Here is a 12,566-nt window from a genome sequence, read left to right as displayed (position 1 = left end):
GGGATGGCTGTTCCAATGCCTGACCACTCTTTCAGTGAAGAAATCTTCCCTCATACCAAATCTAAATCTCCCCTGGCACAACTTGAAGCCATTTCCTCTAGTCCTGGCAGGAGAAGGGGCCAACCAGCCCCTACTTTTCTACAACCTCTTTCAGGGAAATGTATAGAGCAGTAACAGTGAACTACAAAAGCCATGATGGGCTTTTTTGTTGTGTTTTAAAACCAGACATCACAAATTTGCCATTAAATTCTGCTGTAAGTATTCAGAATTGGATTGGAACCCCAACTAACAGCAGAAGCAGAGTTCAGGCCTTTGTGAATGACTAAGATTTTTCTTGCCATTTGTCCCTCTGGGGACTTTGCAAAGACCAGGGGAATGGTAGTGGGCAAAAACAAAAGAGGAGATGCTGCCCATGGAGGTTGGTGTAAGAGAAGGGTTTAGGCAGTGAACAATTAGTCTTAAATCAACTCTACCCTAAGGAGCCCAACCCTACATGCCCTTTAACCTGCCTTGTGGGTGTGAAGGCAAAGCTAGCATGTGCTTCATTCTCAGGAAGTAGGCTGCTATCTTTATCAAAACTGGCTTTCTGAGCAGAGACAGATTTCCCAGTCCCACACTTCTTCCTCCCTCCGGCTCCCCCACAAGCTGACAGCAATTTTAAAGGAAGAGCAGCATTGCTGTGTGTTATCTGCTAGTTTCTGATGGCACCCCACTGCAGGGTCCAAAGCTGGCCCTGGTGGCTGGACTGGCACACGGTGTTACCTTCTGTGACAACATAGGAGGAGCAAGCAAACAGTCAAATCTGGCTGTTTGACTGGCCTTTTCGATGGTTAACGTTTTGCAGCTGCTGCTGGAGGGAGGGATCCGATTCACAGGGTGATGTGAGCTCCCTCTTTCCTGGGAGCCATGCCAAAATGCCGATGTTCAGCCCTTGGCTCAGCATGGTGTTGGTACCAGTGATGCGTTCCCATAAACTGTCACCTTGAAAAGCTGTTTAAAGCATTTAAGAACATGTTCACACTTGAAGAGTTATCCAAAGGCAATCAAATGTAATGAGTCTTTAAATCGACTTAAATGAGCTGGAAATCAGACCTCTGAAGCAATTGCTGCACAGGTTACTTAGCCTGCCTGTACTAAGGTAAGGTTTGTGGTGTGAAGTACCTTCACCCTGAAGCAGCGATCCATCATTGGAGCTGCAGGGCTACAGTATCTGTTTAAGCTTTGTTGAGCTTCTCAGCATGGGAGAGAGAAGCTGGAGAAAGGGGAGATCAAATGTGCAGTGCAGCAACATTCAGCAGGCATTCCCCTAACCTTTAGTGGGAGTGATTTGAGCTTGGCGGTAGCCCTCAGATCCAGTAAGTACTCAGCTAGTGGCATTCTACCCTGTTTACTAAGATTAAAGGTGGTCCTGAAATGCTTCCTGGGCTTTGCTGTGGGGTTTGCAGGCTCCTGCACAAAGCCCTGTGAGCCTTGCTTCTCAGAGGGGATTTCCTTTGCCACAGGAGGGCAGAGAAGGGGGAACATTGCTCTAAATCAAATGCTGCTTTCTGCAAGGTTGTCCCACCGTTGGGTTGTCTTATGCATTAGATGTACTTAGGTACATTTTACATCAAAGACAGCAAGGCAGACCCCTTCCCTACCAGCTTGTCATACTTTGTTGCCCTTTCCCTCTCAGAGACAGGAAGAAGCACCATAACACTGATGCTGGCTGAAGGCAGTCCAGCTCTAATGCCTGCCTCTCCATACTGCCACTCTGGGAAACAGGCTCCATAGTCAGGACTTTACTTTGCTCATTGCTCACTCACTGAGGAACTGGACTGGATGCTGGCTGTCTGATTAAGCCCTGCTGATTTCATTTCCAGCTTGATATTCCATTAACCCAGATGGGTTACCAGCTGCTTAATGAACTGCCAGACCACAAATGCTGTCCCCTAAGTGCTGTACTTTACACAGTCTTTACCCTACTTCCTTAGCTCTCTACTGAAGAATGGGATTGAGCATCACCTGTCAGAAGGCATGAATTTATTTCACTCACATTACTCTGCATCTTCCACCTAGACAAAAATTATCCTTTCTGCCCTCAGTGCTGCATCAGTGACCACACAGTTATAATGTGTGCAAAGTCATTCCTTATGTCCAACATGCAGTTACAACCTTGCACTAATATTTTACTGTATCAAAATACAGAAGTAGTGATCTCCCTTTCAGAAGGGAAAGAACGAGTGCTGCCTTTTTGCAGCCCTTTCTTTACAAGGGCAATCTCATTTCAGATATGTAGGAGTAAATTTCATGAGCATGCTTGAGAAGAGGACAGGGGGCAGTCTGGCCAAGGGCACAGGCTTTAGGAGCACAGCTCCCTGGAGTGCTGCCCATTACACTGGATTGTTCATGTCTGCTGTCACTGGGATGTCTAGGAAGCAGAGGAACCAAACCAGGTTTTAAACTGAACCTTCCCCTCATGCCTCTGCATTGTCTCCAGGACAGCTTGAGCCACGAAAATTAAACTTATCTTGCAGACCCTTTCAACTACCCAGGCCAGCAGGTGAAAAAGCATGAATACTGAAGGAATAAATTTCTCATATTATGAGTTTTCCAAGATTTTGATCCAGATTTCTGTTCACATTCCTATTGTTAAAAACCAGAGAAAAAGTATTAAGTCGTACTCAGATGGTTTTATTTCACTCTTTATCGATAGGTATACAAATTACAATATGTATGGATATAAAAGCAAGTAAAATGGAAAAGAAATACCAGTTTAAAAAAATATTATAAACCAGGAAAAAAGGAAAGAGGCTTATTCTACAGCATGGTAGTTAAATGATTTGCATCAAGCTGATACCACTATTCATTTTTAACTGTTGTTATTAACAGCTGTAGAAAATAGATTTTCAGTATTCCATTTCTTTCAGTCATTTGTGTTGCTCTTTCATTTCACCCCCGTGAGACAATGAAAGCAGTGTGCCTTGTAGTTCAACCACTTTCTGACTCCCATTCACTAATGCAAAGTCATCTGGTAAATGACAGGAGAATGTACAAATGAATCATAACTGCATTTTAGGAACTCCTAGGAATATCTGCGCTCACCTTAATTTTAGTAAAATCTGCCTAATTTTAATCTGGGATTTAAATCTGGTTGCTAGGATTGTCTTTGTCTGCTTTAGTGTCTTGTGGTGTACTCTAGCCGTGGATCTGCAGAGGGAAGCTGTTGGAATGGAACCCACACTGTCCATATTGTGGGTGTTTACTTTGAAGCATCCTAAGTCTCGATGCACATTAGCAGTTGGAGCATGTCCATCCACAGGTCTGATTTCACACAGGAGCACTCTGCCACTGAAGTGTGGCAATTAGAACCATAGGGAAAGTTGCTTAAAAACATTCTTCTGATGCAGGACAAAGCACTAACAAAGGCACACCAGATGAAGTCCAATTCCCCCTCCCCTTGTTCCTTCTATCCTGATGTTCTCATAACTGAAACACTGATGGTTAAAATCAAGATGAGAAAGGTTTAGACCTTGAAAAGTAGAGATTGGTTAAAGAACATGCTTGATCCTTTGAAGTCCAGAGAACTTTTAATAAACATTCTCCAAAAAAGTCTTGAAAACTGCTGAAAAAGAAACCTCTGGTTATCCTGTGACTGAGATCCGTATGCTTTTTTCTTAAATTGTTGCCTGGCTGTGCTCAAACAACTCATGCTGTTAGCTTCAGCTAGCAGAAGCAGGTGCAACTCCAGCTATCAAGTGCAGGTTTGGCGACTGGCAGCAGCAGAGCACTGGCTATTGGCTTACACCATTCTTTTCAGCCTGCGCTTTTTCTCTTTGCAAAGCAGCAGGTTTCAGCTGCCCTGACTGTTCTCTCCATCTCCACTCTCGCTGTCGACAAAGAATGGAGCCCTGATTTTCATGGCTGAATATTTCAGTGAGTACCACATCCCGTGCCACGTAGACCAAACTACGCCATCATCATGGGGTCCACTGTACCTCCCCTTTTTGTAGTATCGCCCATTGAGGTTTACAGCATGGCACCTTGGAACAATGTAGGAAAGACAAAAAGGGAATTACATTTAGCATGAGAAGATATTGCATCATTGCAGTGAAGTACAATTCTCACACAATCTATATTTAGCTATGTCATGGCAGGATGGACTAAATCGTTATTGCATTTAGAGGGACACAGAGGAATATGTGGGTCATCCTAAAACAGACACCTACACTGGTCATAATTCAGGCTGTTGACTCCCTCAGGTGCATTAACATGGACGTTAGAATGACATGGCCTGAACAAAGGGGTGTAGAGCCATTTGGTATGCTCTAGCTCAAGTGTAGGCTGCTCCATATTGACACCTAAAAATGCAGATGTCTTTTCATCGCGGTAAATCTTAATATTGATGTACATTCTTGTAGCTCCACCGATTTCAGTTGGTATGTGATGGGAATCTGGTCTAAGAGGCTCATCCTCCACTAAAGCAGAGAAAATCTGAGAGGGTTATATCCCTATTTCCAGGGCTGTTAAACATGAGTCCCTATCCATTGAAGCATGGCACATGCCTAAACAGCAAATAAACCATCATAACAGTTATGTTAACTTAGACATGCTCCACTCTAGGGAAATGCCCTTTGTAGACACTTCACCTTACCATGGCTACAGTTGTTTTCTTCACTGGAGTATAACACAAAGCACTTTCAGGAATTTGAACTAGGTTCTTTTCCTCTCAGGTCACTGTCCCCTGTGCATTTGTTCTGACCCATTTTCTTAAAGTGAATTCGACTTACCTGCTTTGCTATAATAAAAGGAATTTTTTTTTCCTTTGAGGACCTGTAGGTGTGAACATCTTAGGTTTGGCTGTGCGAGATGGCAAGTGCACGTAGCAACCTTCAGCTGCTGTAAGGCAGGTGAGTCCTCTCAGCTGTACAGCCACCCACACCCTGTGCATCCCAGAGGAATCAGCTGTTTTCCATACCTGTTAAACCACCAGCCTCCCTTGTTCTCTGATGCACAGTTGCCTGCCAGGAATTGATCGTGATCCTTATCAGATGTGGTGAACTGCATCCCTCTGTGAGAGGCTGACCACTGGTCTTCAAAATTGCTCCCACCAGACAGAGCGTCGCCAGCATTACCAGAATAGGTGCCAAACCATAACCTGTAATTGTCCTGCAAGAATATGTGAAATGTTTATTTGATATCCATTCTTTCTGCCTTTCCTCCCATTTCTGAGGCGAAATTAGCGCTGGAAATTTCATCCACTGTCAAAGGCATGACTGCTGAAGTCAAGGGTGACTTTTGTCTCCACGCTTTAATGATCCTAGTGTAGATCAATGCAAGATTTAAACTTGCAGAAGAGATTGGTAATTACTGCTGCTGCTACAAAGGGCTTCAGGTTTATTGTCATTCAGCCACCATTTAATACACTTTACAGCAAGATGGAAAGCTTTTTCTAGCTGATCAAGAACAGTTAAGCAGAAAACTGCCAAGTGTCAAGTAATTGCCTTCATAAACAGATCAGTTCTTCAGCTAGAATAAATGCTTAGGCATTTCACTCTTCCAAGGGCTAGAAGTCATCTGATTTCTATGGTCTGGTCCTGGTAGGAATACTTAGAATAATAATTCCATTGTGCAGAGCTAATGGGTCTAAGAGATATTTGATATTAAGCGAATGATTACTTTTGTGTTGTGAGCTTTCTCCTGTCATCATTGTCCTCATTTCTTTATGAAATATGGCAGTAAGGTATTAAAATGAAGCTGTTCAAACTTTTCATAAGAAATCTTTAATTGCAAACTGAGCATAATGTGCACATTCCTGGAGCAGGGATGGAGTTGGGACTAGGGCTGGTCCATGCAGTATCCTTGGTTATTTGGGCTACTTACACATGGTGTTCAGGAAGGTAACACTGCAAAGAACAGCACCTGTATGGAGCTGGACACTGTCTACAGCTAGAAAGCACAACATGAAAATAGAAGATGTCTATCTCTGGGCTTCCTGTGTCTGTAACCGTCGGTGTAGTGCTACAGGTACCTCTCTTCAAAATAGGAACTTGCAACTGCTCTTTCAAAGCTTTGATTAGAATTTTCTGTTTTATTTTAAAACAGAGGATTTGTTGAGAGGATTTGTTCTGGCACTTGCCTTTTATGTGACAGTCCAAAACACTCTCTTAGGAAGCAGGAGAACAGGGTTCCATTTAGTTGCAGAAGTTCAAACACTAAGGGTCTTCTCACTCACAGAAGACTCTTTTAATCATGAGGCCAGAGGCAAATACCTGTGGGAATCCCTGTGCCCTGTGGCAGGGAACTGCCCTCTGTTCAGGGGCAGAGTTAGCAAGAGGGCACAAACACATCCTGTCACCCACTGACCTGGGCACTCAGTTGTAAGGAAGAAGTCCAAGTTTTATGTCCCTGATCCCAGGGCTGTTCGTCAGTCAGGCAAACTAGGAAGCCCAGGAAACCAGAGCAGGTAAGTTTTGCAGAGCTGTAGATACAACCCTGATACTGGTCTGATGCTGCATATGCAGCTGCCCCACCCTCAGACCAAAGCAAGCAAATCACTGATCTCTCCATTGCTTACCTGCTCATTTGCAAGCTGGAATTTTTCATAGATTGCATACCGTCTTTCCCCATGCCAGTCCATCAGGTCAATCTTTAATGAGTTCTCTCCTAAACATAAAGTTGTGTCATGTTAGATGAACTATGTAATGCAAATTGGAAAGAAATCTATGGAGGAAAAATACTTGGACCTCTAGCAAGCAGGTCATAGATGTGGTCATTGCCCAGCCAGTATTCATCGTTCTTGCCCTGGAATTTCCCAAATCCCAGTTTGTAATCATCCCATTTCCTGCAGAGAGATATAAACACCAATTTCATCATGACAGAGGATTAGAGAGTTTGTGACACTTGGGTATGGTAACAAGTAAAACTTCACATGTAGCTCTAGATACTATTTTCTAAAAGTATCCAACTCATTTAGAAGTAAATACAACTCACAGCTTACTTTTTCCTCTGCTAAAACTGTGCACACATATACAGGAATATACAGGAATCAAACCTTCAGGCTCCCAGATGCAGTGCTCACAGATTGACGTTTCCAGTTAAATGGAAAGGGAAAGCAAGCAGCTGTGGCATTGATCTTCAGCAATACACCTGATATTGTTCTTCAGCAAGTCATAATTCACATATCTATGTATTTCCTAAGGTATTCTCATATACTTCCTTGTGTGTCATCATTTCCAGTTTTGGTAACCCTGTGTTTATTGTCTCTTTCATGATGTTATTATGGATATTCATTCTGCCTGACCTACATACTAGTCAATGCTCCTCTTCAGGATGTTTTTATTTCACCTGAACTACCATGGCTGGATAGCTACCACTCTGGGCAAGCTGGCTTAGAGTCAGTTGAGGTAGCTTTGCAATGCACTGCATAGACTTTAGGAGGCACTAGATATGCCTTGAAATTTTGTGTACTGTGATAGTGAATTAACCTTCATGGGGACATTTCTTCTTAACTCTGCTACCAGAGCATCTCTCTTCCTGTAAATTTTACTGTGAAAGTCATCTCTCTGGGATTTTGCATAGAAAAAGGACAATCTGGTTTGGCATTTTTCAGAATTATCTGGCTATGATAATAAATGTTACAACATGCTGAACATAATTCCTGACATGAGAACAGATCTGTTCAATAGGTCTCAGTCTGTGCACTGGTAGCAGATACCTGCCAATTTGGAGCCTTTGACAGTCTTCAATAATGATAAAATATGCATTCAAATGCAGAGAACCTATGGAAAAGAAGTTAGAGATCCCTTCTGAAAATGGCCCCCTGCTGCCAAAGGGTACCACCAGATTGTCCTAGTCCTAAATTACCATCACTAACATATGGTCTTGCATATCCCGCTTCTCAAGGCGGGGTTTTGCCCGGCAGCAGGACAGGGGGAGGAGCTGGTGGCCTGACTGCCAGCCCTGTTCATGCAAGAGCAGCGCACCCACCTGTTGAAATCCTCCTTGCCGTTGCTCCGCCGCTGAATGACGGTCCAGCCCCCGCCGTCAGACATGTCACAGAACGCCAGGAAAGGCTCCCGCTCGGCTCTGGGCCTGAGCCGGTAGTAGCCGCTTGTGGTGCTCCTCCGGTTATACACTGCAGAACAATCTGGCACAATGGTAACAGCTTATTAAGGGCTGGGGGCAAAGCCAAGGGCTACGTGCCACCAAGAGAAGATGGCACTGAGGCTGTATGGGAGGAGGACATTGGGCCAGCCGGTGCATAGCTCTGTAAGCCCCTAAGTCAAAGGACAGGGTGCAGCAAGGTAGTAGCTACACCAGTTTGCAAACTGCCAGCCTGACAAAGAGCTTTAAGGCTTGAGAGCCTTTACAGCCATGCCCTCTGAGGGAATAATGCTCAAATCCTTGGTGAGATGCTGAGCAGCTGCAGCTTAGCCTGGGGCTATGTCATGAAAGCCTGGAACTGAAACTTTTTCTGTCAACAAGATCATTTGCAGGGAAACTAATTTCCATGTGCAAGGTAAGGTAACTAACCTCAGCTATACTTCTGATAAGATCAGGGAACAATATTTCTAAAGTAACAGGCTAAGTTCCTGTGTCCAGCTCTACCAGGGCTGGATCAGAAGAGAGCCTTTCAGGATCTCAGTGCTTCACACTCTCAATGTAATGCCCAAAGGCTAAAATCTTACCGCGTTCTCAAAGTAACACCAGGGAACAAACTATGCATGCCTGTTCCTGTGCCACAGGAGTAATAGGGGAGCTGAGGAACAGGGAGGCTTGGCTTATCCAAACAGATCTCAATGCCTGCAGCTGAGCCAGGCACTCTGGGCTCCCCTAAGTCACTCAGGGAATATGGGCTCTTCAAGAGCAGGACCCATCTCTTCCTAAAGCAGATGCCTAAAGTAAATCTGTTGGAAAACATGAGAGGTGACTGTTCCTCTCTGCAGGTAAGAAGCCCAGCTGAAATGTCCATTTTGTACCTGGGTAATAGCTGCCTACAGCTGGGATAAGTGACTCTAGCCCCAAGGGATATTTTATAGTGTCTGGCCAACCAGTCAGCTCTTCTCCTTCCTATGTATCTAAATCACAATCCACTTTAAAAAAACCCAAATTTTTAGCAGAAATAAAATATGATACATGGGACAATGCAGGGAGAAATAAACATTGTGACACACTACTGCAAACTGTACCTTCGTCATACACTATCAAATTTCCACTGGTTGTGGGTAAAAGTGTCTCATGCTGCATGCTCCTGTTGCCTGAGAACAGTTCACTTTTCGTTCTGTGGTAATTGTTCCCTAGTATGTCCTTCAGCTGTAATTCATATAAGTAACGCAAGTCTTGAAGATGTTTTAACCTTTGTCTTAATTTATTGTTGTCTAGGAGGCAGATATCTTTGTCCTATGGAGAAAATAAAACAAAACCCACCACACTTCAGTTAGTGGAGAGACACAGAGAAAGGAGTATCTGTCTCTGCTTGACCCTAGCATGTCACACTGCCTGTGTGGATCAACATGATTTCAGGGTAATCTCTTCCTAAGGTGTCCAAATGTTGCACAGCATGAGCTGTTGAATTGAATCTAGTGGAAAAGGAGTTTCTGCAACAACCTTGGAATTGATCAGACCACGCCAGAATATGATCAGATGCACAAAAATTTACTTTGGACAAACATAATTTGTCTTGACCCCTACTTGATGAACTCAAGGGAAACGTTTGCAGACTATGAAAGTGCTCATGTTGATAAGAGAGGGAAAACTTGGCTCTTGCATTGCAGATGGGTAAAGCCAGCAAGGTTCCAGAATTAGCTTTGTGTAAAACTGAAAAAGAGCGGATATTTTGTCTATACAAATACATTTTTAAAATATATATTTTGTTGGTTTTGTTGTTGTTTTGAATTCTTAGTAATGTCAGTTCAGTCTCCCAGAGAGTTGCACAGTCCTTAATGCTATGAAAATCCTGTATTATCAGAACAACATTCCTTTAGCTGCAGGCAGATGCCTTTTTGCTCTGCTCTTGCAGGTCTCCATCCCTCTTATGGGGGAGTATCCATCTCTGCGTGACTGGGAATGGTGAATCATTGAGAGAGGGTACTCGCATAGCTAAAAGATACACACCGAAAACCTGGGTGCAGGTGAGCCAAAGCTGACCAGGAGAAGGAGCAGCAGCAACCAGTGCATCATCACACTCATTTCTTATCACCTGAAAAGAGGTATTGACAGGCTGTAATGGAAGCTTTTTTAGTTCTTCTCACAATGTAATGCCCCTTCACACTTAGGCTTAATTGCACAGGAGATACTGCAGGATTTGTTAAGGAGGTCGGTTGAAACTACAGCCAGGACAAAATCAGAGGAAGATGTATATTAAGGAGAAACCAAAGCACCAGTGCAGTATGCTGACAGGGATAAAGGCTCAGGTCTGCTCCTGATTCCCCACAGAAATAAATACTCTGTGTGACTCTCCAGCAGCCTCTGTATCTCCTTCCAGGTATTCACACAGACAGGAAGTTGCTCAGCAATCATGTCTCCTTGAGGACTTTTTGTCAAAATCCCACAGAGTTTATTCAGTTCAAACCTCTCAAAGTGGAATTAAGAGGAATTTGCTTCCTGGTTAAGTGACTGTTGACACAGCCCCTCCTCAGTCCTTGGAGTGGTCTGTGAGGGTGGGATTACCTTGGAGGCCAAGTCACACGTGTGACAGAGTGGACATAAGATCGTTTTCCCTTAGATTTCAGAGGAAAAGATTTTTACTGCCAATCTGCCCCAACACACAGATGTAGTTTTGATTGGAGAGTCTTAGCTAGAAAATCTGCTAAGTGACTGCCACTGGGAACATGCAGCTGGATGTGAGTGAACAGTACAAATTGTTCGCAGTGTGCTTCCATGTGCTTTAAAAAAACACAAAATCAGAAAGAAAAAAATATGAAAAACAGGCTAAACACAACTCCCCTGCTTCACATCTGGAAGTGCTGCAGAAACTTGGCTCCCCAGCTCTGTGCTGAGAGATGTGCTTTGTTTCAGCTATGGCTCTATCAGCATCCCCGCAGCAGCTGATGCTAGACTGCTTCCAAACCACCAAAGCTGCTGCAACAGAGGAGCCCTCTGCCAAGATGGGCAGGCAGGGCTCAAAGCAAGCTCAGGGAAGATCTCCACAGGAGCTGCCCATAAAAGATGATGTGCAGGTAGGTGCCCCAATCTGTGGCAATTTTTCAGCTGCTAGAGAGAAGAGTTCAATATTCCAGCAGGGGAACCCTGCAAGCCCAGGACCACTGGTGCTGTTCACACCACCCCACCCAGTGGTGCTGGAGGCTGTAGCACTGGTGCTGTGGTCAGAGTCAGACCCCACACAGTGCCCATGGGTGATGGCAAAAAGCTGCTAGGAAGGGTGGGGTGAGTGACAGTTCCTGGAAACCAGACAGTGCAGAGCAGAGAGAAAGAGAGGAACTCCATCTACACCTTTACCAAGACACACGAAATGCACATACCTGTAACTTGCCTTTCTTCAGACCTCCTCCTGGAAAGATTATCTCCCTTACAAGTCAACTGCAAAAGAAAGTGATCATAAACCTGGCTGCATTTCAAGAGGTTGATGACATTTTCCTCTCCAGACGACCCACATCAAGGGCACAGAGGAAAAAGGTTCACAGCACTAGGCAATTTCACAGAAAAGGTACTCACAATTCCTTGTGTGAAAGAGTTACCCAAACCCCAAGATTTCTGTTGTTACCCAGTACTCATATTGCTGCTTCCCAGTGACAATAAACAACAGGAGGCTTTTATCAACAGTGCCCTCTAAAGGAGAGGGGAGAGGGGCTCTGCTGCTTGTGTACAATTACCTACCTTGACTAGGAAGCTCGACCAGGACTGACTTCTTTGAGTATTTATGTGAATCACTCCGACTAATGCGCCTTGTGGGAGTTTCGGCTCATGTGTTCTAACACAGCCAGGATCATTTCAGTAAGTCCTGCAAGGTGGAAATAACACAGCTTTTCCATTCAGCATTCCTTTTGCTGTTTAATCTGTTTTATAAGAGCACAGCTGTAATGCCAAAGAAGCTCCAAATCTGAAGCAAGAACGAGTGTGGGGGTATTAAGTAAGATTTGCTGTTAGACTGAAATCTCAGGAAGGTTGTGTAATTCTCCTGTGAGCAGGATGATTAGAATTGCTAGTTAACACAAATAAGGACATTTGTGGAAAAATGAAAAAAACCACAAAACCAAACAGATGGGTGACTCCCTTTGCATTATGGCCAAGGAATTACAGATTATTTTAAAGGAACAGCAGGAATGTTTCATTTTACAGAGCTTTGTTCAGAGGAGAGACCATGGGCACAAAAACAAGGCACATAAACCCATGGTAAATGTCTGTGCTACTCTTCAGGAAAGCAGGACTATCCAGCTACTACCAACTACAGCAATGCTGTTTACTCCTTAAAAATTGCATTCCTCTTCTCCCACAAGAACCCTGATTCATTTCACTGCCAAAGGATTATGTAAGCAGTGCTTTTCTTCTCACTTGTTTTCTAGCCCCAGTATAAGACTGGTTTTGACAGCTACGAAGTTAATTGGTCAAAATGTTTCCTCTTTTCC

The 12,566-nt window shown here is 44.0% G+C and overlaps 1 protein-coding gene across 2 annotated transcripts; it reads right to left on the bottom strand.

Moving 5' to 3' along the window:
- Positions 1 to 2,657: 2,657 nt before the first annotated feature.
- On the bottom strand, positions 2,658 to 12,037 carry LOC134547888 (fibrinogen-like protein 1). 2 transcript variants are annotated; one of them, XM_063392010.1, is made up of 9 exons: positions 11,818 to 12,037; positions 11,463 to 11,520; positions 10,096 to 10,180; positions 9,171 to 9,381; positions 7,969 to 8,128; positions 6,726 to 6,823; positions 6,557 to 6,645; positions 4,958 to 5,148; positions 2,658 to 4,022 (listed from the first exon to the last, which is right to left on the bottom strand). In XM_063392010.1, the coding sequence occupies exons 3-9, from the start codon at positions 10,168 to 10,170 to the stop codon at positions 3,833 to 3,835; spliced, it is 1,014 nt and encodes a 337-aa protein (XP_063248080.1). In that variant the 5' UTR covers positions 10,171 to 10,180; positions 11,463 to 11,520; positions 11,818 to 12,037; the 3' UTR covers positions 2,658 to 3,832. The 2 variants fall into 2 exon arrangements, with proteins under 2 accessions (XP_063248080.1, XP_063248081.1); XM_063392011.1 differs by lacking the exon at positions 11,818 to 12,037 and adding an exon at positions 11,656 to 11,741.
- Between the last annotated feature and the right edge of the window lie 529 nt (positions 12,038 to 12,566).

The sequence above is a fragment of the Prinia subflava genome, chromosome 3 (assembly GCF_021018805.1).
Source record: "Prinia subflava isolate CZ2003 ecotype Zambia chromosome 3, Cam_Psub_1.2, whole genome shotgun sequence".
In the NCBI taxonomy this organism is placed as follows: Eukaryota; Metazoa; Chordata; class Aves; order Passeriformes; family Cisticolidae; genus Prinia; species Prinia subflava.
The sequence above is the reverse complement of the archived record's forward strand: the minus strand, read 5'-3'. Positions and strand labels throughout refer to the sequence as shown.